We start from the raw sequence: 25,913 nt of genomic DNA, 5'->3' as shown, positions 1-25,913 counted from the left end.
ATACATTTGGAAAGGGTTATTATTATTATTATTATTGGGTTCCTTTATATTGTCTAGTTTTAGGTTAATGGCTTCTAATATTTCATCTTGCTGCACTTTATTGTTTGTTATTCATATTAAGAACCTTATTTATATTGAATATTATTTGTATTGAATGTTGTGTATCTATCCTGGATAGCGAGAGACTGGAAGGGAACCATTTGATAGATTTTGTCTTTTTCTCTGTTTTTTCCGCGGCCGTGATTTTGTTTTTCTTTTTTGAGAAATGCCAACAATAAACATATAGCAATATATTTGGATATATATCTTTATCTGGTACACAGGGTGTTAATAGTGTTTCCTTCTGTGAATAACCAGAATTGTCTTCTAAACCAAGCAGCTGACAATCAGTCCAGGGTTCTCTCGTGTAATGCCAGCTGATTGCTAAGTGAGAATCAAGTTCATCTTTCAACATCAGGTCAAAAGCAGAGAAAGATTTAAGCTTGCAAGTGCCGGATTAAGAAATAGATCCTGCATGGCAATTAATGAGTTAAAGAAAAAAAATCTTCGACACGATTTGTTAATGTTGCCAGGGAGGATGAAGGAGACTCCAACATGGGATACAGAGTGAAGAATGCATAAAGAGCATGGGAATATGGCCAGAAGCAGTTTGTGGGTTAGGCGCAGGTCACCCCAGCATCTTCAGCATGCTTGCAGTTGTGAGTCTCCCACTCTGATTTCTTGCACTGAAAGATCGTTTCCTCATCACCATTGCAGTTTACATCGTCCAACAGAATCTTCCCAGAACCTGCGCAAAACACCAATCAGTCAAGACAATGCACCCCAATATTAAACATTTTACTGACTGCAAGAAATTATTGCGGGATCTGACTGCGAGAAATTACTGCGGGATCTGACTGCGAGAACAGACTGCGAGAGCTATCTGCGTAAACCGACTGCGTGGTCTGACTGCGTGGTCTGACTGCGAGAACTATCTGCGTGAACTGACTGCGAGAACTGACTGAAAGATCTGACTGTGAGAACTGACTGCGAGAACTATCTGCGTGATCTGACTGCGAGAAATTACTGCAGGATCTGACTGCGAGAAATTACTGCGGGATCTGACTGCGAGAAATTACTGCGGGATCTGACTGCGAGAAATTACTGCGGGATCTGACTGCGAGAAATTACTGTGGGATCTGACTGCGAGAAATTACTGCGAGATCTGACTGCGAGAACTGACTGCGAGAACTATCTGTGTGAACTGACAGCGGGGTCTGACTGCGAGAACTGACTGCGTGAACGGACTGCGTGGTCTGACTGCGAGAACTATCTGCGTGAACTGACTGCGAGAACTATCTGCGTGAACTGACTGCGTGGTCTGACTGCGAGAACTATCTGCGTGAACTGACTGCGAGAACTGACTGAAAGATCTGACTGTGAGAACTGACTGCGAGAACTATCTGCGTGATCTGACTGCAGGATCTGACTGCGAGAAATTACTGCGGGATCTGACTGCGAGAAATTACTGCGGGATCTGGCTGCGAGAAATTACTGCGGGATCTGACTGCGAGAAATTACTGCGAGATCTGACTGCGAGAACTGACTGCGAGAACTATCTGCGTGAACTGACTGCGGGGTCTGACTGCGAGAACTGACTGCGTGAACTGACTGCGAGAACTGACTGAAAGATCTGACTGCGAGAAATTACTGCAAGAAATTACTGCGGGATCTGACTGCGAGAACTATCTGCGTGAACTGACTGCGTGAACTGACTGCGAGAACTGACTGAAAGATCTGACTGTGAGAACTGACTGCGAGAACTATCTGCGTGATCTGACTGCGAGAAATTACTGCGGGGTCTGACTGCGAGATCTGACTGCGAGAACTGACTGCGAGAACTGACTGCGAGATCTGACTGCGAGAACTGACTGCCGGAACTGATTGTGGATTATTACTGCGAGATCCACAGGTGAAAGATTGTACTAAGTGGATCTCTGAGGGTGAAATGCCCTCGCCTGGCCTTACCTGGATCTGCAGTGAAAGCCTCTAAGGCTCTGTTAAATCCTAGCATCCGACAGATCACTTTGGCATCATTTAAATCCCAGTTGTCATCGCAGATTGTTCCCCACTCTCCATTCCGACTGATCTCCACACGACCACGGTTTAAAGAGCCAATAAGTCGTATAATATTCCCACCTAGGAGGAGAATGTATAATATGAACCCCTTCCATTCTGGATCATATAACAAGATGGAACCCAGTAACCCCTTCCATTCTGGATCATATAACTAGATGGAACCCAGTAACCCCTTCCATTCTGGATCATATAACTAGATGGAACCCAGTAACCCCTTCCATTCTGGATCATATAACTCAATGGAACCCAGTAAGCCCTTCCATTCTGGATCATATAACTCAATGGAATCCAGTAACCCCTTCCATTCTGGATCATATAACTCGATGGAACCCAGTAACCCCTTCCATTCTGGATCATATAACTCAATGGAACCCAGTAACCCTTCCATTCTGGATCATATAACTCAATGGAACCCAGTAACCCCTTCCATTCTGGATCATATAACTAGATGGAACCCAGTAGCCCCTTCCATTCTGGATCATATAACTCTATGGAACCCAGTAACCCGTTCAATTCTGGATCATATAATTAGATGGAACCCAGTAACCCCTTCCATTCTGGATCATATAACTAGATGGAACCCAGTAACCCCTTCCATTCTGGATCATATAACTAGATGGAACCCAGTAACCCCTTCCATTCTGGATCATATAACTAGATGGAACCCAGTAACTCCTTCCATTCTGGATCATATAACTCAATGGGACCCAGTAACCCCTTCCATTCTGGATCATATAACTCAATGGAACCCAGTAACCCCTTCTATTCTGGATCATATAACTAGATGGAACCCAGTAACCCCTTCTATTCTGTATCATATAACTAGATGGTACCCAGTAACCCCTTCTATTCTGTATCATATAACTAGATGGAACCCAATAACCCCTTCTATTCTGTATCATATAACTAGATGGAACCCAGTAACCCCTTCCATTCTGGATCATATAACTCGATGGAACCCAGTAACCCCTTCCATTCTGGATCATATAACTCAATGGAACCCAGTAACCCTTCCATTCTGGATCATATAACTCAATGGAACCCAGTAACCCTTCCATTCTGGATCATATAACTAGATGGAACCCAGTAACCCCTTCCATTCTGGATCATATAACTCAATGGAACCCAGTAACCCTTCCATTCTGGATCATATCACTAGATGGAACCCAGTAACCCCTTCCATTCTGGATCATATCACTAGATGGAACCCAGTAACCCCTTCCATTCTGGATCATATAACTCAATGGAACCCAGTAACCCCTTCCATTCTATATCATATAACTCAATGGAACCCAGTAACCCCTTCCATTCTGGATCATATAACTAGATGGAACCCAGTAACCCCTTCCATTCTGGATCATATAACTCAATGGAATCCAGTAACCCCTTCCATTCTGGATCATATAACTCGATGGAACCCAGTAACCCCTTCCATTCTGGATCATATAACTCAATGGAACCCAGTAACCCCTTCCATTCTGGATCATATAACTCAATGGAACCCAGTAACCCCTTCCATTCTGGATCACATAACTAGATGGAAACCAGTAACCCCTTCCATTCTGGATCATATAATTAGATGGAACGCAGTAACCCCTTCTATTCTGGATCATATAACTCAATGGAACCCAGTAACCCCTTCCATTCTGGATCATATAACTCAATGGAACCCAGTAACCCCTTCCATTCTGGATCATATAACTCGATGGAACCCAGTAACCCCTTCCATTCTGGATCATATAACTCAATGGAACCCAGTAACCCCTTCCATTCTGGATCATATAACTCAATGGAACCCAGTAACCCCTTCCATTCTGGATCATATAACTCAATGGAATCCAGTAACCCCTTCCATTCTGGATCATATAACTCGATGGAACCCAGTAACCCCTTCCATTCTGGATCACATAACTAGATGGAAACCAGTAACCCCTTCCATTCTGGATCATATAACTCTATGGAACCCAGTAACCCCTTCCATTCTGGATCATATAACTCAATGGAACCCAGTAACCCCTTCCATTCTGGATCATATAACTCAATGGAACCCAGTAACCCCTTCCATTCTGGATCATATAACTCAATGGAACCCAGTAACCCCTTCCATTCTGGATCATATAACTCAATGGAACCCAGTAACCCCTTCCATTCTGGATCACATAACTAGATGGAAACCAGTAACCCCTTCAATTCTGGATCATATAACTCTATGGAACCCAGTAACCCCTTCCATTCTGGATCATATAATTAGATGGAACCCAGTAACCCCTTCTATTCTGGATCATATAACTAGATGGAACCCAGTAACCCCTTCCATTCTGGATCATATAACTCAATGGAACCCAGTAACCCCTTCCATTCTGGATTATATAACTAGATGGAACCCAGTAACCCCTTCCTTTCTGGATCATATAACTCGATGGAACCCAGTAACCCCTTCCATTCTGTATCATATAACTAGATGGAACCCAGTAACCCCTTCCATTCTGGGTCATATAACTAGATGGAACCCAGTAACCCCTTCCATTCTGGATCATATAACTCAATGGAACCCAGTAACCCCTTCCATTCTGGGTCATATAACTAGATGGAACCCAGTAACCCCTTCCATTCTGGGTCATATAACTCAATGGAACCCAGTAACCCCTTCCATTCTGGATCATATAACTCAATAGAACCCAGTAACCCCTTCCATTCTGGATCATATAACTCGATGGAACCCAGTAACCCCTTCCATTCTGGATCATATAACTCGATGGAACCCAGTAAGCCCTTCCATTCTGGATCATATAACTCAATGGAACCCAGTAAGCCCTTCCATTCTGGATCATATAACTCAATGGAACCCAGTAACCCCTTCCATTCTGGATCATATAACTCGATGGAACCCAGTAAGCCCTTCCATTCTGGGTCATATAACTAGATGGAACCCAGTAACCCCTTCCATTCTGGATCATATAACTCGATGGAACCCAGTAACCCCTTCCATTCTGGATCATATAACTCGATGGAACCCAGTAACCCCTTCCGTTCTGGATCATATAACTCAATGGAACCCAGTAACCCCTTCCATTCTGGATCACATAACTAGATGGAAACCAGTAACCCCTTCCATTCTGGATCATATAACTCAATGAAATCCAGTAACCCCTTCCATTCTGGATCATATAACTCGATGGAACCCAGTAACCCCTTCCATTCTGGATCATATAACTCTATGGAACCCAGTAACCCCTTCCATTCTGGATCATATAATTAGATGGAACCCAGTAACCCCTTCTATTCTGGATCATATAACTAGATGGAACCCAGTAACCCCTTCTATTCTGGATCATATAACTAGATGGAACCCAGTAACCCCTTCCATTCTGGATCATATAACTCAATGGAACCCAGTAACCCCTTCTATTCTGGATCATATAACTCAATGGAACCCAGTAAGCCCTTCCATTCTGGATCATATAACTAGATAGAACCCAGTAACCCCTTCCATTCTGGATCATATAACTCAATGGAACCCAGTAACCCCTTCCATTCTGGATCATATAACTAGATGGAACCCAGTAACCCCTTCCATTCTGGATCATATAACTCAATGGGACCCAGTAACCCCTTCCATTCTGGATCATATAACTCAATGGAACCCAGTAACCCCTTCCATTCTGGATCATATAACTCAATGGAACCCAGTAACCCCTTCCATTCTGGATCATATAACTCAATGGAACCCAGTAACCCCTTCCATTCTGGATCATATAACTCAATAGAACCCAGTAACCCCTTCCATTCTGGATCATATAACTAGATAGAACCCAGTAACCCCTTCCATTCTGGATCATATAACTCAATGGAACCCAGTAACCCCTTCCATTCTGGATCATTTAACTCAATGGAACCCAGTAACTCCTTCCATTCTGGATCATATAACTCAATGGGACCCAGTAACCCCTTCTATTCTGGATCATATAACTCAATGGAACCCAGTAAGCCCTTCCATTCTGGATCATATAACTAGATGGAACCCAGTAACCCCTTCCATTCTGGATCATATAACTCAATGGAACCCAGTAAGCCCTTCCATTCTGGATCATATAACTAGATAGAACCCAGTAACCCCTTCCATTCTGGATCATATAACTCAATGGAACCCAGTAACCCCTTCCATTCTGGATCATATAACTAGATGGATCCCAGTAACCCCTTCCATTCTGGATCATATAACTCAATGGGACCCAGTAACCCCTTCCATTCTGGATCATATAACTCAATGGAACCCAGTAACCCCTTCCATTCTGGATCATATAACTCAATGGAACCCAGTAACCCCTTCCATTCTGGATCATATAACTCAATGGAACCCAGTAACCCCTTCCATTCTGGATCATATAACTCAATAGAACCCAGTAACCCCTTCCATTCTGGATCATATAAATAGATAGAACCCAGTAACCCCTTCCATTCTGGATCATATAACTCAATGGAACCCAGTAACCCCTTCCATTCTGGATCATTTAACTCAATGGAACCCAGTAACTCCTTCCATTCTGGATCATATAACTCAATGGGACCCAGTAACCCCTTCCATTCTGGATCATATAACTCAATGGGACCCAGTAACCCCTTCCATTCAGGATCATATAACTCAATGGAACCCAGTAACCCCTTCCATTCTGGATCATATAACGCAATGGAACCCAGTAACCCCTTCTATTCTGTATCATATAACTCGATGGAACCCAGTAACCCCTTCCATTCTGGATCATATAACTAGATGGAACCCAGTAACCCCTTCCATTCTGGATCATATAACTCAATGGGACCCAGTAACTCCTTCCATTCTGGATCATATAACTCAATGGGACCCAGTAACCCCTTCCATTCTGGATCATATAACTCAATGGGACCCAGTAACCCCTTCCATTCTGGATCATATAACTCAATGGAACCCAGTAACCCCTTCCATTCTGGATCATATTACGCAATGGAACCCAGTAAGCCCTTCTATTCTGTATCATATAACTCGATGGAACCCAGTAACCCCTTCCATTCTGGATCATATAACTAGATGGAACCCAGTAACCCCTTCCATTCTGGATCTTATAACTCAATGGAACCCAGTAACCCCTTCCATTCTGGATCATATAACTAGATGGAACCCAGTAACCCCTTCTATTCTGGATCATATTACGCAATGGAACCCAGTAACCCCTTCTATTCTGTATCATATAACTCGATGGAACCCAGTAACCCCTTCTATTCTGTATCATATTACGCAATGGAACCCAGTAACCCCTTCTATTCTGTATCATATTACGCAATGGAACCCAGTAACCCCTTCTATTCTGTATCATATAACTAGATGGAACCCAGTAACCCCTTCTATTCTGGATCATATTACGCATTGGAACCCAGTAACCCCTTCTATTCTGTATCATATAACTCAATGGAACCCAGTAACCCCTTCTATTCTGTATCATATAACTCAATGGAACCCAGTAACCCCTTCCATTCTGGATCATATAACTAGATGGAACCCAGTAACCCCTTCTATTCTGGATCATATAACTCAATGGGACCCAGTAACCCCTTCCATTCTGGATCATATAACTCAATGGAACCCAGTAACCCCTTCCATTCTGGATCATATAACTAGATGGAACCCAGTAACCCCTTCTATTCTGTATCATATAACTAGATGGAACCCAGTAACCCCTTCCATTCTGGATCATATAACTCAATGGAACCCAGTAACCCCTTCCATTCTGGATCACTTTGAAACCCATGACTCCTTTCTTTCAGGCAGTTTTCAGCATTCAGCCACTTCCAAAACCAGCTTTCTATGCATGCATTTTGGGTTATTTTCTCACCTGGTACTATTCTGGATCCTGGCAGTCCAGGGGGGCCTGTAAAAACAATAAAATAAATGGAATGACAATATGAAGGATCAAAGACATTGCTTTAACTTTGTATTCAGATAACCAAAGGTCGCAATTTATAAAAATAATATATCAGTGAACAGAATATGTCACCTAGATTACTAAACAAACTGCAAAGAGGACAGAGTGAGAGAGAGTGCAGGACAGGCAGGGCAGACTGACAGACAGACAGCAGATTTACAGACAGGGCAGATTGGAGGACAGACAGGGCAGATTGACAGACACGGCAGAGTGGAGGACAGACAGGGCAGATTGACAGACAGACAGGGCAGAGTGGCGAACAGAGCAGATTGGAGGGCAGAAAGGGCAGTTTGACAGACAGACAGGGCAGAGTGGCGGACAGAGCAGATTGGAGGGCAGAAAGGGCAGTTTGACAGACAGACAGGGCAGATTAACTCGAAAGGACTGAGAGACGGGCTAAGAATTTTTTCTTAAAGCAACAAATCAATGACTGCCCCTCTACCTCTGTTCATATTGAAATTAATATCACTCTGTACTGGAAAACAAAAAAGCTGATCTGAGATTTCCAGCAGGTAACGCTGGATATTGTTTGTTTATCACATAGTACCTTGAGATCCAGGACTTCCTTTCTCTCCTTGAGATCCTTTTGGACCCTGAGGACCGATTCCACCAACATCGCCCTTGACACCAGGAGGACCAAGTAATCCTGACAAAATGGGGACAAATGGTGAAAAGAAGGAGTGTTGCAATGCGCCCTGTTAATATTTTATTATTCTCTACCTGCCAAAACTAGACACAAAGCCTGCCGACTAACGAGACATTAAATAAAACCAACCATGAAAGAGACAGTGTCAGCCTCTACATGGACTTTCTTACACTATTGTCTAAACCAATACTTTGTAAACCTGGCTCGGGGGTTTGTGTCATTGTAGTCCCAGGTAAGTGTTCACAGGTTAGTTACTGTAACAGCACCACCTTCCACGGGGCAATGGATATACCTCTCGAGGAGAGGAAGATTTTAATGGAGGGGTATTGAGAATATCTAGAATCTTATATTAAAGGGACACTATAGTCACCCAGACCACTTCAGCTCAATGAAGTGGTCTGGGTCCCAGGTCCCTCAGGTTTTAACCCTTCAGATGTAAACATAACAGTTTCAGAGAAACTGCTATGTTTACATTTAGGGTTAAGACAGCCTCTAGTGGCTGTCTTCCGGACAGCCACTAGAGGCGCATCTGCGACGCTGGAGGCGAATTTCGCCTCCATTGTGCAGAGCGTCCATAGGAAAGCATTGAGCAATGCTTTCCTATGGACACTTTAAATGCGCACGCATTCCACTCCAGTGACGTCGAATGGGGGAGCTGACGTCAGACGGGGAGCCCGACGCTGGATTAAGGTAAGTGGCTGAAGGGGCACTAAAGTGTCAGGAAAACCGCTTTGTTTTCCTGACACTATAGTGATCCTTTAATGAAATAACACGTGAAGGTTTTTCAGATGAAGAATGGGTTGTCGCAAGTTTTTACCATGACTTTAAGAAGCTCTGATATAGACGCTGATATTACATCTGACAATCAGGGTACTGACATACTTTGCTCACACTAGATCCACCAATCACTATTCACATAGCCAGGCAGCTTATTGCTGAGCCACCTGGCAGACCAGGCAAGGGTACATAGGCATAACGGATAGGCATCCATCCGTATAACCAGGTGGGGATAACCAGGGGTCTGAAGGCTCTATACTAGTCTATGAATCAAGTAAATTGGAGTAACATTAACCGGTCACCCAGAATAATTGTAACTAGTTGCACCGTGTACTCGTTATTTGGTCTTCAAGGATAACAGTAAGCCTAGCAGCTGAAGACTATATTTGCAATTGCTTTAAAGAGACACTCCACTGCCCAAATATAAAAAATAAATAAAAGTCACTGTTTAGTATATAAGTAATGATGATCCAGGCACTCAAGTTCAATCCAGTGGGCAGATTTATTGGAGCAAAATCGAAACAACGTTTCAGCCCATAACAGGGCCTTTGTCAAGCCTATGTAAACCCCAATGGAAACATGCATCCATTTAATTATGCATTATTTAATTGGACTATATTTAAAAAACAACTTGTAAGCAGTTTTCTTGTCTGCAGTCTTTACAAGCCCTCCCCTTCTAGCCCCGCCCAGACCTTCTGTGGCTGTCCAATCACAGACAAAAAAGAATTTATTTGCACCAAATGCAAAGCTGTCCAATCACAGACTCCCCAATGCAGCTCAATGAGAAGTCTTTGCAAGGCAGGTGCTCTGGGCAATTGCTGCCTCTTGAGTTTATCTTCACTGAGCTAAACAAACCAGGAAGTAATAGGATTGGTTGTCTGATTGAAAGTTGAAGTGGTGGGGGTGTAAACAAAGATTTGGTTTTTATTTTGTTTAAATATAATTTTTATTGTAAACATTTTTTGTTACAATATGATATCTAAAATTAACAACATGGATATCCCTGCAGCATTCATAGCTATTGACCTGAAAAGGGCATTTGACCATATCAACTGGGAATTCTTAGAAATGACTCTGGAGTCTTATGGAATATGTAAATCCCTCAGCTAAGGTGTTAGGATGTGGGGCTAACTCAGATTGGTTCATAATTAATGGTTCACGTCAGGGTTGTCCCCTGTCCCTACTATTGTATATTCTTTCCATCGAACCTTTAGCTGCAATTATTCATAAATCTTCAACTCTTAAAGGAATTGGATTACTAGATGTTGGCTGTTGGCCCCGTTACAGTGAATGTGGCAGCAAGGCTCATCTTCCTGTCCGCCTGTACCTCCCATGCCTTCCCCCTCTGTAAGTCCCTACACTGGCTTCCCGTAAGATACAGGACTCAATTTAAGATCCTAATACTTGCTTACAAATCTCTACACAATGCTGCTCCGACCTACTTATCCTCACTAATACACAAATATGTCCCATGTTGGCCCCCACACTCTGCAGAAGATCTACGTCTAACCTCTGTTCCTACTACCTCTGATGCTCGCTGTGACGGTATAATCTTGTGACCCGTCAATCATTCGCTTTTTCCCATGAAATAAAATAGCCAAGTAATCCACAGAGTAATAAATCGCTGGTATCGCCGAATAATCCACACAAAGCTCAATGCTGGAACAAGACTTATTTACTGAGAAACAGGGCACACAATTTATATGGTACAAAACTCCTCCTCTGGGCCAGGCTAGATAATTGGGTTTGAGCAACCTATCAAACTCAATTATCTAGTGGCCAGAAAAGTAAAAAAAAATTCACAATTATACGAAACATACTTTATGCATAATATATCAATACCTATCCCTGGGTAGCTGAGGGTGATGTGAGCAACATATCCAAATTTCGTGAGAATCCGTTTGGTAGTTTTGGAGTTATACCATGTGGAAGTTTGACCGGCTGGTGCGAGACGGTCTCCGTTCGGATGAAAATTACACGAAAACCCCCATAGATGTAATGTAGCTGGTTACATGAGAGTGCTTCCCTCGTTCGGGAGATTGAAACTCCTGAACGCCATTCATGTACAGTTTGTGGAGATGGGTCAGGCGGGACTTCCATGGGGGACCGGGGATTGCTGGAGAGCCCTGCCGAAAATAGTTCCAGGCGCTCGATGCCTAAGTCCCGCTGGCCGGCCGTTCGGGAGTTTAAGATGGCTGCCATTCATTGTTCTCGCCACGTGTTCATATCCTGAAATGGCGGACACCCAGGAGCACTCAATTAGCTTGCGGTTAACAAGAGATTCTAAGTTCTAATTGCTATCCAGGGTGGTGCTCGTTCGGTAAAATAGCTATTTTACCGAACAAGGGATTCTAACGAATAAAAGAACCGAACAATCTACAATAAAAGGTAGGGGATTCCACGAACAAAGTAGCAGGGAGGGAAAGTACCGAATGCAGGGAGGGTGATTCTTCACACTCGCCTTAAAGACTTCTCTAGGGCTGCACCATTCCTGTGTAATGACATTCCCCTCGCTGTTAGACTTTCACCCAATCTCCACTCCTTCAAAAAATCTTTGTAAACACACTTCTTCAGGAAAACATATCAATTAAATTGTGAACATCTTTCTCTCCCCGCACCATAATTCCTCTCTTGGTACTCTCATCAAAACAAAACACTAAGCCTTCAGAGAATACTATCCTAGCAACCCTACCTTTACCTTTTTTGTCACTATACGCCACTCCCTCTAGCATGTAAGCTTACTGAGCAGGGCCCTCAACCCCTCTGTTACTGTGTCACTATACCCCACTCCCTCTAGCATGTAAGCTCACTGAGCGGGGCCCTCAATCCCTCTGTTACTGTGTCACTATACCCCACTCCCTCTAGCATGTAAGCTCACTGAGCGGGGCCCTCAATCCCTCTGTTACTGTGTCACTATACCCCACTCCCTCTAACATGTAAGCTCACTGAGCAGGGCCCTCAACCCCTCTGTTACTGTGTCACAATACCCCACTCCCTCTAACATGTAAGCTCACTGAGCAGGGCCCTTAATTCCTCTGTTACTGTGTCACTATACCCCACTCCCTCTAACATGTAAGCTCACTGAGCAGGCCTTCAATCCCTCTGTTACTGTGTCACTTTACCCCACTCCCTCTAGCATGTAAACACACTGAGCAGGACCCTCAATCCCTCTGTTACTGTGTCACTATACCCCACTCCCTCTAACATGTAAGCTCACTGAGCAGGGCCCTCAATCCCTCTGTTACTGTGTCACTGTACCCCACTCCCTCAAACATGTAAACTCACTGAGCAGGACCCTCAATCCCTCTGTTACTGTGTCACTATACCCCACTCCCTCTAACATGTAAGCTCACTGAGCAGGGCCCTCAATCCCTCTGTTACTGTGTCACTATACCCCACTCCCTCAAACATGTAAACTCACTGAGCAGGGCCCTCAATCCCTCTGTTACTGTGTCACTATACCCCACTCCCTCTAACATGTAAACTCACTGAGCAGGGCCCTCAATCCCTCTGTTACTGTCACTATACCCCACTCCCTCTAACATGTAAACTCACTGAGCAGGGCCCTCAATCCCTCTGTTACTGTGTCACTATACCCCACTCCCTCTAACATGTAAACTCACTGAGCAGGGCCCTCAATCCCTCTGTTACTGTGTCACTATACCCCACTCCCTCTAGCATGTAAGCTCATTGAGCAGGGCCTCAATCCCTCTGTTACTGTGTCACTATACCCCACTCCCTCTAACATGTAAGCTCATTGAGCAGGGCCTCAATCCCTCTGTTACTGTGTCACTATACCCCACTCCCTCTAACATGTAAACTCACTGAGCAGGCCCTCAATCCCTCTGTTACTGTGTTACTATACCCCACTCCCTCTAACATGTAAACTCACTGAGCAGGCCCTCAATCCCTCTGTTACTGTGTCACTATACCCCACTCCCTCTAACATGTAAACTCCCTGAGCAGGGCCCTCAATCCCTCTGTTACTGTGTCACTATACTCCACTCCCTCTAACATGTAAACTCACTGAGCAGGGCCCTCAATCCCTCTGTTACTGTGTCACTATACCCCACTCCCTCTAACATGTAAGCTCATTGAGCAGGGCCTCAATCCCTCTGTTACTGTGTCACTATACCCCACTCCCTCTAACATGTAAACTCACTGAGCAGGCCCTCAATCCCTCTGTTACTGTGTTACTATACCCCACTCCCTCTAACATGTAAACTCACTGAGCAGGCCCTCAATCCCTCTGTTACTGTGTCACTATACCCCACTCCCTCTAACATGTAAACTCCCTGAGTAGGGCCCTCAATCCCTCTGTTACTGTGTCACTATACCCCACTCCCTCTAACATGTAAACTCACTGAGCAGGGCCCTCAATCCCTCTGTTACTGTGTCACTATACCCCACTCCCTCAAACATGTAAACTCACTGAGCAGGGCCCTCAATCCCTCTGTTACTGTGTCACTATACCCCACTCCCTCTAACATGTAAACTCACTGAGCAGGGCCCTCAATCCCTCTGTTACTGTCACTATACCCCACTCCCTCTAACATGTAAACTCACTGAGCAGGGCCCTCAATCCCTCTGTTACTGTGTCACTATACCCCACTCCCTCTAACATGTAAACTCACTGAGCAGGGCCCTCAATCCCTCTGTTACTGTGTCACTATACCCCACTCCCTCTAACATGTAAACTCACTGAGCAGGGCCCTCAATCCCTCTGTTACTGTGTCACTATACCCCACTCCCTCTAGCATGTAAGCTCATTAAGCAGGGCCTCAATCCCTCTGTTACTGTGTCACTATACCCCACTCCCTCTAACATGTAAGCTCATTGAGCAGGGCCTCAATCCCTCTGTTACTGTGTCACTATACCCCACTCCCTCTAACATGTAAACTCACTGAGCAGGCCCTCAATCCCTCTGTTACTGTGTTACTATACCCCACTCCCTCTAACATGTAAACTCACTGAGCAGGCCCTCAATCCCTCTGTTACTGTGTCACTATACCCCACTCCCTCTAACATGTAAACTCCCTGAGCAGGGCCCTCAATCCCTCTGTTACTGTGTCACTATACCCCACTCCCTCTAACATGTAAACTCACTGAGCAGGGCCCTCAATCCCTCTGTTACTGTGTCACTATACCCCACTCCCTCTAACATGTGAGCTCATTGAGCAGGGCCTCAATCCCTCTGTTACTGTGTCACTATACCCCACTCCCTCTAACATGTAAACTCACTGAGCAGGCCCTCAATCCCTCTGTTACTGTGTTACTATACCCCACTCCCTCTAACATGTAAACTCACTGAGCAGGGCCCTCAATCCCTCTGTTACTGTGTCACTATACCCCACTCCTTCTAACATGTAAACTCACTGAGCAGGGCCTCAATCCCTCTGTTACTGTGTCACTATACCCCACTCCCTCTAACATGTAAACTCACTGAGCAGGCCCTCAATCCCTCTGTTACTGTGTTACTATACCCCACTCCCTCTAACATGTAAACTCACTGAGCAGGCCCTCAATCCCTCTGTTACTGTGTCACTATACCCCACTCCCTCTAACATGTAAACTCCCTGAGCAGGGCCCTCAATCCCTCTGTTACTGTGTCACTATACCCCACTCCCTCTAACATGTAAACTCACTGAGCAGGGCCCTCAATCCCTCTGTTACTGTGTCACTATACCCCACTCCCTCTAACATGTAAGCTCATTGAGCAGGGCCTCAATCCCTCTGTTACTGTGTCACTATACCCCACTCCCTCTAACATGTAAACTCACTGAGCAGGGCCCTCAATCCCTCTGTTACTGTGTCACTATACCCCACTCCCTCTAACATGTAAACTCACTGAGCAGGCCCTCAATCCCTCTGTTACTGTGTTACTATACCCCACTCCCTCTAACATGTAAACTCACTGAGCAGGCCCTCAATCCCTCTGTTACTGTGTCACTATACCCCACTCCCTCTAACATGTAAACTCCCTGAGTAGGGCCCTCAATCCCTCTGTTACTGTGTCACTATACCCCACTCCCTCTAACATGTAAACTCACTGAGCAGGGCCCTCAATCCCTCTGTTACTGTGTCACTATACCCCACTCCCTCTAACATGTAAACTCACTGAGCAGGGCCCTCAATCCCTCTGTTACTGTGTCACTATACCCCACTCCCTCTAACATGTAAACTCACTGAGCAGGGCCCTCAATCCCTCTGTTACTGTCACTATACCCCACTCCCTCTAACATGTAAACTCACTGAGCAGGGCCCTCAATCCCTCTGTTACTGTGTCACTATACCCCACTCCCTCTAACATGTAAACTCACTGAGCAGGGCCCTCAATCCCTCTGTTACTGTGTCACTATACCCCACTCCCTCTAACATGTAAACTCACTGAGCAGGGCCCTCAATCCCTCTGTTACTGTGTCAGTATACCCTACTCCCTCTAGCATGTAAGCTCATTGAGCAGGGCCTCAATCCCTCTGTTACTGTGTCACTATACCCCACTCCCTCTAACATGTAAGCTCATTGAGCAGGGCCTCAATCCCTCTGTTACTGTGTCACTATACCCCACTCCCTCTAACATGTAAACTCACTGAGCAGGCCCTCAATCCCTCTGTTACTGTGTTACTATACCCCACTCCCTCTAACATGTAAACTCACTGAGCAGGCCCTCAATCCCTCTGTTACTTTGTCACTATACCCCACTCCCTCTAACATGTAAACTCCCTGAGCAGGGCCCTCAATCCCTCTGTTACTGTGTCACTATACCCCACTCCCTCTAACATGTAAACTCACTGAGCAGGGCCCTCAATCCCTCTGTTACTGTGTCACTATACCCCACTCCCTCTAACATGTAAGCTCATTGAGCAGGGCCTCAATCCCTCTGTTACTGTGTCACTATACCCCACTCCCTCTAACATGTAAACTCACTGAGCAGGCCCTCAATCCCTCTGTTACTGTGTTACTATACCCCACTCCCTCTAACATGTAAACTCACTGAGCAGGGCCCTCAATCCCTCTGTTACTGTGTCACTATACCCCACTCCTTCTAACATGTAAACTCACTGAGCAGGGCCTCAATCCCTCTGTTACTGTGTCACTATACCCCACTCCCTCTAACATGTAAACTCACTGAGCAGGCCCTCAATCCCTCTGTTACTGTGTTACTATATCCCACTCCCTCTAACATGTAAACTCACTGAGCAGGCCCTCAATCCCTCTGTTACTGTGTCACTATACCCCACTCCCTCTAACATGTAAACTCCCTGAGCAGGGCCCTCAATCCCTCTGTTACTGTGTCACTATACCCCACTCCCTCTAACATGTAAGCTCATTGAGCAGGCCCTCAATCCCTCTGTTACTGTGTCACTATACCCCACTCCCTCTAGCATGTAAACTCACTGAGCAGGGCCTCAATCCCTCTGTTACTGTGTCACTATACCCCACTCCCTCTAACATGTAAACTCACTGAGCAGGCCCTCAATCCCTCTGTTACTGTGTTACTATACCCCACTCCCTCTAACATGTAAACTCAGTGAGCAGGGCCCTCAATCCTTCTGTTACTGTGTCACTATACCCCACTCCCTCTAACATGTAAACTCACTGAGCAGGGCCCTCAATCCCTCTGTTACTGTGTCACTATACCCCACTCCCTCTAACATGTAAGCTCATTGAGCAGGGCCTCAATCCCTCTGTTACTGTGTCACTATACCCCACTCCCTCTAACATGTAAACTCCCTGAGCAGGGCCCTCAATCCCTCTGTTACTGTGTCACTATACCCCACTCCCTCTAACATGTAAGCTCATTGAGCAGGGCCTCAATCCCTCTGTTACTGTGTCACTATACCCCACTCCCTCTAACATGTAAACTCACTGAGCAGGCCCTCAATCCCTCTGTTACTGTGTTACTATACCCCACTCCCTCTAACATGTAAGCTCACTGAGCAGGGCCCTCAATCCCTCTGTTACTGTGTCACTATACCCCACTCCCTCTAACATGTAAACTCACTGAGCAGGCCCTCAATCCCTCTGTTACTGTGTTACTATACCCCACTCCCTCTAACATGTAAACTCACTGAGCAGGGCCTCAATCCCTCTGTTACTGTGTCACTATACCCCACTCCCTCTAACATGTAAACTCACTGAGCAGGGCCCTCAATCCCTCTGTTACTGTGTCACTATACCCTACTCCCTCTAACATGTAAACTCACTGAGCAGGCCCTCAATCCCTCTGTTACTGTGTCACTATACCCCACTCCCTCTAACATGTAAACTCACTGAGCAGGGCCCTCAATCCCTCTGTTACTGTGTCACTATACCCCCACTCCCTCTAACATGTAAACTCACTGAGCAGGCCCTCAATCCCTCTGTTACTGTGTCACTATACCCCACTCCCTCTAACATGTAAACTCACTGAGCAGGCCCTCAATCCCTCTGTTACTGTGTTACTATACCCCACTCCCTCTAACATGTAAACTCACTGAGCAGGCCCTCAATCCCTCTGTTACTGTGTCACTATACCCCACTCCCTCTAACATGTAAACTCACTGAGCAGGCCCTCAATCCCTCTGTTACTGTGTTACTATACCCCACTCCCTCTAACATGTAAACTCACTGAGCAGGCCCTCAATCCCTATGTTACTGTCACTATACCCCACTCCCTCTAACATGTAAACTCACTGAGCAGGACCTTCAATCCCTCTGTTACTGTGTCACTATACCCCCACTCCCTCTAACATGTAAACTCACTGAGCAGGCCCTCAATCCCTCTGTTACTGTGTTACTATACCCCACTCCCTCTAACATGTAAACTCACTGAGCAGGCCCTCAATCCCTATGTTACTGTCACTATACCCCACTCCCTCTAACATGTAAACTCACTGAGCAGGGCCCTCAATCCCTCTGTTACTGTGTCACTATATCCCACTCCCTCTAACATGTAAACTCACTGAGCAGGGCCTCAATCCCTCTGTTACTGTGTCACTATACCCCACTCCCTCTAACATGTAAACTCACTGAGCAGGGCCCTCAATCCCTCTGTTACTGTGTCACTATACCCTACTCCCTCTAACATGTAAACTCACTGAGCAGGCCCTCAATCCCTCTGTTACTGTGTCACTATACCCCACTCCCTCTAACATGTAAACTCACTGAGCAGGGCCCTCAATCCCTCTGTTACTGTGTCACTATACCCCCACTCCCTCTAACATGTAAACTCACTGAGCAGGCCCTCAATCCCTCTGTTACTGTGTCACTATACCCCACTCCCTCTAACATGTAAACTCACTGAGCAGGCCCTCAATCCCTCTGTTACTGTGTTACTATACCCCACTCCCTCTAACATGTAAACTCACTGAGCAGGCCCTCAATCCCTCTGTTACTGTGTCACTATACCCCACTCCCTCTAACATGTAAACTCACTGAGCAGGCCCTCAATCCCTCTGTTACTGTGTTACTATACCCCACTCCCTCTAACATGTAAACTCACTGAGCAGGCCCTCAATCCCTATGTTACTGTCACTATACCCCACTCCCTCTAACATGTAAACTCACTGAGCAGGACCTTCAATCCCTCTGTTACTGTGTCACTATACCCCCACTCCCTCTAACATGTAAACTCACTGAGCAGGCCCTCAATCCCTCTGTTACTGTGTTACTATACCCCACTCCCTCTAACATGTAAACTCACTGAGCAGGCCCTCAATCCCTATGTTACTGTCACTATACCCCACTCCCTCTAACATGTAAACTCACTGAGCAGGGCCCTCAATCCCTCTGTTACTGTGTCACTATATCCCACTCCCTCTAACATGTAAACTCACTGAGCAGGGCCTCAATCCCTCTGTTACTGTGTTACTATACCCCACTCCCTCTAACATGTAAACTCACTGAGCAGGCCCTCAACCCCTCTGTTACTGTGTCACTATACCCCACTCCCTCTAACATGTAAACTCACTGAGCAGGGCCCTCAATCCCTCTGTTACTGTGTCACTATATCCCACTCCCTCTAACATGTAAACTCACTGAGCAGGGCCTCAATCCCTCTGTTACTGTGTTACTATACCCCACTCCCTCTAACATGTAAACTCACTGAGCAGGCCCTCAACCCCTCTGTGCGTGTGTGTGTCCAACTTGTCTGGTTACAAATACATGTCTGTTAGTCCACCCATTGTACAGCGCTACGGAACTTGTTGGTGCTTTATAAATAATAATAATCATACGCAGACGATGTAATCCTAATGCTTAGCAATGTAGAATGCCAACAGTGATGGAAATTTCAATGAATTTGACTAATATTCTAATTATAAAATTAATGTTAATAAAAACCCAAATTATAACAGCTAATATTAATAGCAAACAGATGTACTAAAATCTAAATCTAATTGTGTTTGGGACAATCAAGAAATAAATTACTTGGGGGCAATAAACTAAGTTTTCACCTAAACCAGATACTAAATATTAATATAATAATATCCGTGTAGAACTGAAAATATTGGTAGGAAAATGCAAAAATGTATTAATCTCATGGCTGGGCAGAATTAAACTGGGCATCCGCTCATATCTAAGATTTGTTTGGGGTAATAAAACATCGAGGATCTCGGTTAAAGATATGTCTTGGAGATTCGATGAAGGGAGGATGTTGTTGATATTGGCTGATGCTATTATGTTCACACACTGTCTAGCTTGGGTAATCAATTATTCATCAGAGCCATGATTTGCATATGAAAAAGTCTGTTTTAACAATACTTTTCCAAGAATCACTCAGATAGGTTGGGTGAAACGGGAATGTCATTGAGGTAAAGTTTTGACCGGCCAGACATGAGGCGTTAGCCCAGAACAGTTCAATGAAAAAAAGGTGTTCTGGCTGGTTCATGAGGTTCTTGTGCGAATACCAAGCAAGGGAATCATTTAATTTCGGGATACGAATGCTCCCCCTGGTTGGTAGTTAATTTCTCCTGAAAGTCGTTCGTGTAGGGGGTCGGGAAATAGAACTGCTTGATCCAAGGATAAATCTGACTGCCATTCTGGGGTCAAGAAGGAATTTTTTGTCCTAGCTTGTTGCAAAATTGTGCTTCAAACTGGGTTTTTTTTTTTTTTTTGCCTTTTGGATCAACAGCAAAAGCATATGTGAGGAAGGCTGAACTTGATGGACGCAAGTCTCTTTTCAGCTATGTAACTATGTAACTATGTAACATACAGCGATCTAAGTTTTACCGGGGTTTGCGCGAGGGCCTAGCCGAAAAGAGTTCCAGGCACTCTACGACCAAGTACCACTGCCCACGTTCGGGAGACAAGATGGCCGCCACTTTTTTGTCTGCCACGTGTTCGGTTATACGAAATGGCGGCCACCCAGGTGAGCATTCGATAATTACTTCCCTTGCGGATTTCGCACTTAAGTTACTGGTGTGAACGTTCTAATTGGGTACAGGGGTGGTCCTCATTCTGTAGACGAATGGACTTTATTCGTATAAAGTACACCCGAACGGAAAAAGGGTAAAACACACGAAAAAGGGGAAAAACAGACGAATGTGTAGTAGAACTGCCAGATTTACAATAAAAAAAAAGATAATAAATCAAAAGGTATGGTAAAGTGGGAGATAGATATGGGTGTGAATTATTCATTAGAAATTTAGTACAGTTCCTTCAGACTATTCAAAACAGCCACACATTGTGTCAATCTATTTAAAACGCAATTAAAAATCCTCCAAAGATTGTATACATTTCTGATAATTCTACATAAAATCAATGCCAGTAATTGTAATTATTGTTGGAAATGTAAAGTAGAGTTGGGTCCCTTTATCCATATTTGCTGGGGCTTTAAATAATATTAAACCTATTGTAACTAAGATATATATAGAAAAAGTACTGATTTCTCTTTCATTTAGATCTACCAAAAAATCTAAATGAAATACCTTGTTATTATTCATATCACGATGGCCACGGAATTCTGTCTTGCAAATTATTGGAGATTAAACTCACTACCAAGTCTGAACGAAATACTCACACAATGGAAAAATATTAATTTGGAAATACTAATAATCTGAAAAAATATGATGATGTATGGTCTCCCTGGATATTGTTTAGACCAAGCGATAATGCTTTTAACCTGTGCTGATCCTCGACTTACGTGCTGCCCATCTTTATAATCAAAAATGTGCCAGTTGAAAATAGTGCAACTAATTCAATCTTTGATCCGATTTTGCTTCCCACACAACACAGGATGAGTGTATTACCAGTAATCTGTACTGCTTTATGTATTGCTGCTCGGCCAAAATACGTGTATAAAAGTTACACTTATGAAATGTGTAAACAAACGGCAAAGGTAACCTGCTTTATGGGTAACAGCAAAGGTAACCTGCTTTATCGGTAAACGGCAAAGGTAACCTGCTTTATGGGTAAACGGCAAAGGTAACCTGCTTTATGGGTAAACGGTAAAGGTAACCTGCTTTATGGGTAAAATGCAAAGGTAACCTGCTTTATGGGTAAACGGTAAAGGTAACCTGCTTTATGGGTAAAATGCAAAGGTAACCTGCTTTATGGGTAAACGTCAAAGGTAACCTGCGTTATGGGGAAACGGCAAAGGTAACCTGCTTTATGGGTAAACGGCAAAGGTAACCTGCTTTATGGGTAAACGGCAAAGGTAACCTGCTTTATGGGTAAACGGCAAAGGTAACCTGCTTTATGGGTAAACGGCAAAGGTAACCTGCTTTATGGGTAAACGGCAAAGGTAACCTGCTTTATGGGTAACAGCAAAGGTAACCTGCTTTATGGGTAAACGGCAAAGGTAACCTGCTTTATGGGTAAACGGCAAAGGTAACCTGCTTTATGGGTAAACGGCAAAGGTAACCTGCTTTATGGGTAACAGCAAAGGTAACCTGCTTTATGGGTAAACGGCAAAGGTAACTTGCTTTTTGGGTAAACGGCAAAGGTAACCTGCTTTATGGGTAAATGGCAAAGGTAACCTGCTTAATGGGTAAACGGCAAAGGCAACCTGCTTTATGGGTACACGGAAAAGGTAACCTGCTTTATGGGTAAACGGCAAAGGTAACCTGCTTTATGGGTAAACGGCAAAGGTAACCTGCTTTATGGGTAAATGGCAAAGGTAACCTGCTTTATGGGTAAACGGCAAAGGTAACCTGCTTTATTGGTAAACGGCAAAGGTAACCTGCTTTATAGGTAAACGGCAAAGGTAACCTGCTTTATGGGTAAACGGCAAAGGTAACCTGCTTTATGGGTAAACGGCAAAGGTAACCTGCTTTATGGGTAAACGGCAAAGGTAACCTGCTTTATGGGTAAACGGCAAAGGCAACCTGCTTTATGGGTAAACGGCAAAGGCAACCTGCTTTATGGGTAAATGGCAAAGGTAACCTGCTTTATGGGTAAACGGCAAAGGTAACCTGCTTTATGGGTAAACGGCAAAGGTAACCTGCTTTATTGGTAAACGGCAAAGGTAACCTGCTTCATGGGTAAACGGCAAAGGTAACCTGCTTCATGGGTAAACGGCAAAGGTAACCTGCTTCATGGGTACACGGAAAAGGTAACCTGCTTTATGGGTACACGGAAAAGGTAACCTGCTTTATGGGTAAACGGCAAAGGTAACCTGCTTTATGGGTAAACGGCAAAGGTAACCTGCTTTATGGGTAAACGGCAAAGGTAACCTGCTTTATGGGTAAACGGCAAAGGTAACCTGCTTTATGGGTAAACGGCAAAGGTAACCTGCTTTATGGGTAAACGGCAAAGGCAACCTGCTTTATGGGTAAACGGCAAAGGCAACCTGCTTTATGGGTAAACGGCAAAGGTAACCTGCTTTATGGGTAAACGGCAAAGGTAACCTGTTTTATGGGTAAACGGCAAAGGCAACCTGCTTTATGGGTAAACGGCAAAGGCAACCTGCTTTATGGGTAAACAGCAAAGGTAACCTGCTTTAGACCTGCTACAGCAGATAAGGAGAAAAAAAGTTTGGTAAAATGCTTTCAAAATGTAGAAATTATTTTGCTATGTGCAATGAATCTATATACTTCATACCATAAATGCATTTTTAAAATAAACTCTGAGTTATTTTATTTTAATACAATTAATTCACATTTTATGCAAATCTCAGGTTATACCGTTCATATCCCATCACTTGGGTCACACAACTTGTTTTCCTTTTTGTCCCAGACCACCCTGTGACCACTATTTTTGTCCCAGACCAACCTTCTCCTCCCATATCACCCCGTCTCCAATCTTTTCCTCCCAGACCACCCTGTGACCACTCTTTTACTCCCAGACCACCCTGTGACCACTCTTTTACTCCCAGACCACCCTGTGACCACTCTTTTACTCCCAGACCACCCAGTGACCACTCTTTTCCTCCTAGACCACCCTGTGAGCAATATTTTCTTCCCAGACCACCTTCTCCTCCCAGACCACCCTGTGATCACTCTGTTCCTTCCACATCACCCGTGACCACTCTTTTCCTCCCAGACCACCATGTGACCACCCTTCTCCTCCCAGACCACCCTGTGAAACCCCTTCTCCTCCCAGACCACCCCTGTGACCATCCTTATCCGCCCAGACCAAGCAGTGGCCACTCTTTTCCTCCTAGACCACCCTCTAAGCAATCCTTTCTTTCCAGACCACCTTCTCCTCCCAGACCACCCTGTGACCACTCTTGTCCTCCCACACCACCCCGTGACCACCCTTCTCCTCCCAGACCACCTTTGTGCACCCTTTGTGTGAGACACTTCCCAGGAACCATGGATTCTTGCTCACCTCCCAGACCAACCAGTAACCACTCTTTTCCTCCCAGATCACCCTGTGAGCAATTATTTCTTCCCAGACCACCCTTCTCCTCTCACTCTTTTCCTCCCAGACCACCCCAGGACCACCCTTCTCCTCCGAGACCACCCTTGTGCACCCTATGTGTGAGACACTTCCCAGGAACCATGGATCCTTGCTCACCTCCCAGACCAACCAGTAAACACTCTTTTCCTCCCAGACCACCTTGTGAGCAATTATTTCTTGCCAGACTACCCTTCTCCTCCCAGACCACCCTGTGACCAATCTTTTCCTCCCACACCACCCCGTAACCTCTCTTTTCCTCCCAGACCACCCTGTGACCACTCTATTCTTCCCAGATCACCCAATGACCACCCTTGTGCACCACGTGTGTGAGACACTTCCCTGGATCTCACCTGGAGGTCCTTGGTCACCTTTTGGCCCAGGGTTTCCTTTTGATCCTAACAGAACAAAAAGAAAAACAAAAAAGTTCTGAAAGAGTCAATAAAACATAGTAACCAGAAAGATAGACAGAAGCAATACACAGTGAGGAGGTACACAGAGGGGACTTCGTTGTCACATTTAAAGGAGACACACTGTGACAAAGGGGAATACGCTGACATTACAAAAGTACACAACAAAATATGCGTCCCTCGCCCAGTGTCATACAGTCATTGTCCTCTATGACATGGGGTGATGGGTAGACTATTGTGGTGTGTATTAAAGGGTAATCGTCTACTGGCTGCTATTTTCGCAAAAGTGTCACTACTATGGCTTCTCATTACCTAGAACTCCTCTCTCCCCCTTTTCACCAGCTCTTCCTGGAGATCCTGGAAGTCCTGTGGTAAAAAAACAGTATTTTAAATGGTTGAATCCATTTTCTTTGAAAAGATCTGTGGTTCCACTAGCAATCCTTCTGCAATCCAAGGAATAAACTGGTTTCCATTAAAATGTTTTTCATTTAAAAGGGTTTTATTTACATCACTGTGTTGAAGGATTCAACTGGCTACAACTCTATGGGTAATGAGCGACACGGGCTTTCATCTGAAGAGCAGTGTGTATACCGTGTTATCGTGGCTATAAGGACTTTCCGGGGTTGGTGTGTATACCGTGTTATCGTGGCTATGAGGGTGTTCCGGGGCTTGGTTAGGGTAGATGTTAGTTATGGATTCGGTTTCTAATGAATAACCACACAAATACATTTTCAGATTTTCCACATATTTCTAATTTTTATACCTGTTTCTCCAGTCTGACCAGGATCACCTTTGGATCCCTTTTCCCCTGGATTGCCGGGCTCCCCAGGGCTGCCTGGTAGACCATCTGCACCTCTCTCCCCCTTATCACCTGGAACAGGAAATGGCTGTTAATTTACACCAATTTGACCTGGACATCATGCAGACTTTACTTCTGTTTTGCACCAAAACTTTGCATTACTGGATAAAGCTGCCTCTATGTCTCTGAAAAAATATGCCATAAAATAACTGACCCATGCCACCGAATAAAACTCAAATTATCATCCCTTTACCCCAGTTATTATCACTGCTCCCCCTGTTATTATCCCTGCTCCCCCAGTTATTATCCCTGCTCCCCTGTTATTATCCCTGCTCCCCCTGTTATTATCCCTGCTCCCCCTGTTATTATCCCTGCTCCCCCAGTTA

At 44.8% G+C, this 25,913-nt stretch overlaps 1 protein-coding gene across 2 annotated transcripts in view; it reads right to left on the bottom strand.

Annotated features, from left to right (window-relative positions):
• Window positions 1–291: 291 nt before the first annotated feature.
• The window catches only part of MARCO (macrophage receptor with collagenous structure), a 159,175-nt gene continuing 133,553 nt past the window's right edge, over window positions 292–25,913 (bottom strand). For both annotated transcript variants that reach the window (XM_063428516.1, XM_063428517.1), the window contains 7 exons: window positions 25,492–25,599; window positions 25,041–25,094; window positions 24,672–24,716; window positions 8,623–8,721; window positions 7,986–8,021; window positions 2,008–2,178; window positions 292–787 (listed from right to left, as the gene is read on the bottom strand). In XM_063428516.1, coding sequence (XP_063284586.1) covers window positions 657–787; window positions 2,008–2,178; window positions 7,986–8,021; window positions 8,623–8,721; window positions 24,672–24,716; window positions 25,041–25,094; window positions 25,492–25,599 — 644 coding nt within the window. In that variant the 3' untranslated portion in view covers window positions 292–656. The remainder of the gene's footprint in view (window positions 788–2,007; window positions 2,179–7,985; window positions 8,022–8,622; window positions 8,722–24,671; window positions 24,717–25,040; window positions 25,095–25,491; window positions 25,600–25,913) is intronic.

The sequence above is a fragment of the Pelobates fuscus genome, chromosome 8, assembly GCF_036172605.1.
Source record: "Pelobates fuscus isolate aPelFus1 chromosome 8, aPelFus1.pri, whole genome shotgun sequence".
In the NCBI taxonomy this organism is placed as follows: Eukaryota; Metazoa; Chordata; class Amphibia; order Anura; family Pelobatidae; genus Pelobates; species Pelobates fuscus.
The sequence above is the reverse complement of the archived record's forward strand: the minus strand, read 5'-3'. Positions and strand labels throughout refer to the sequence as shown.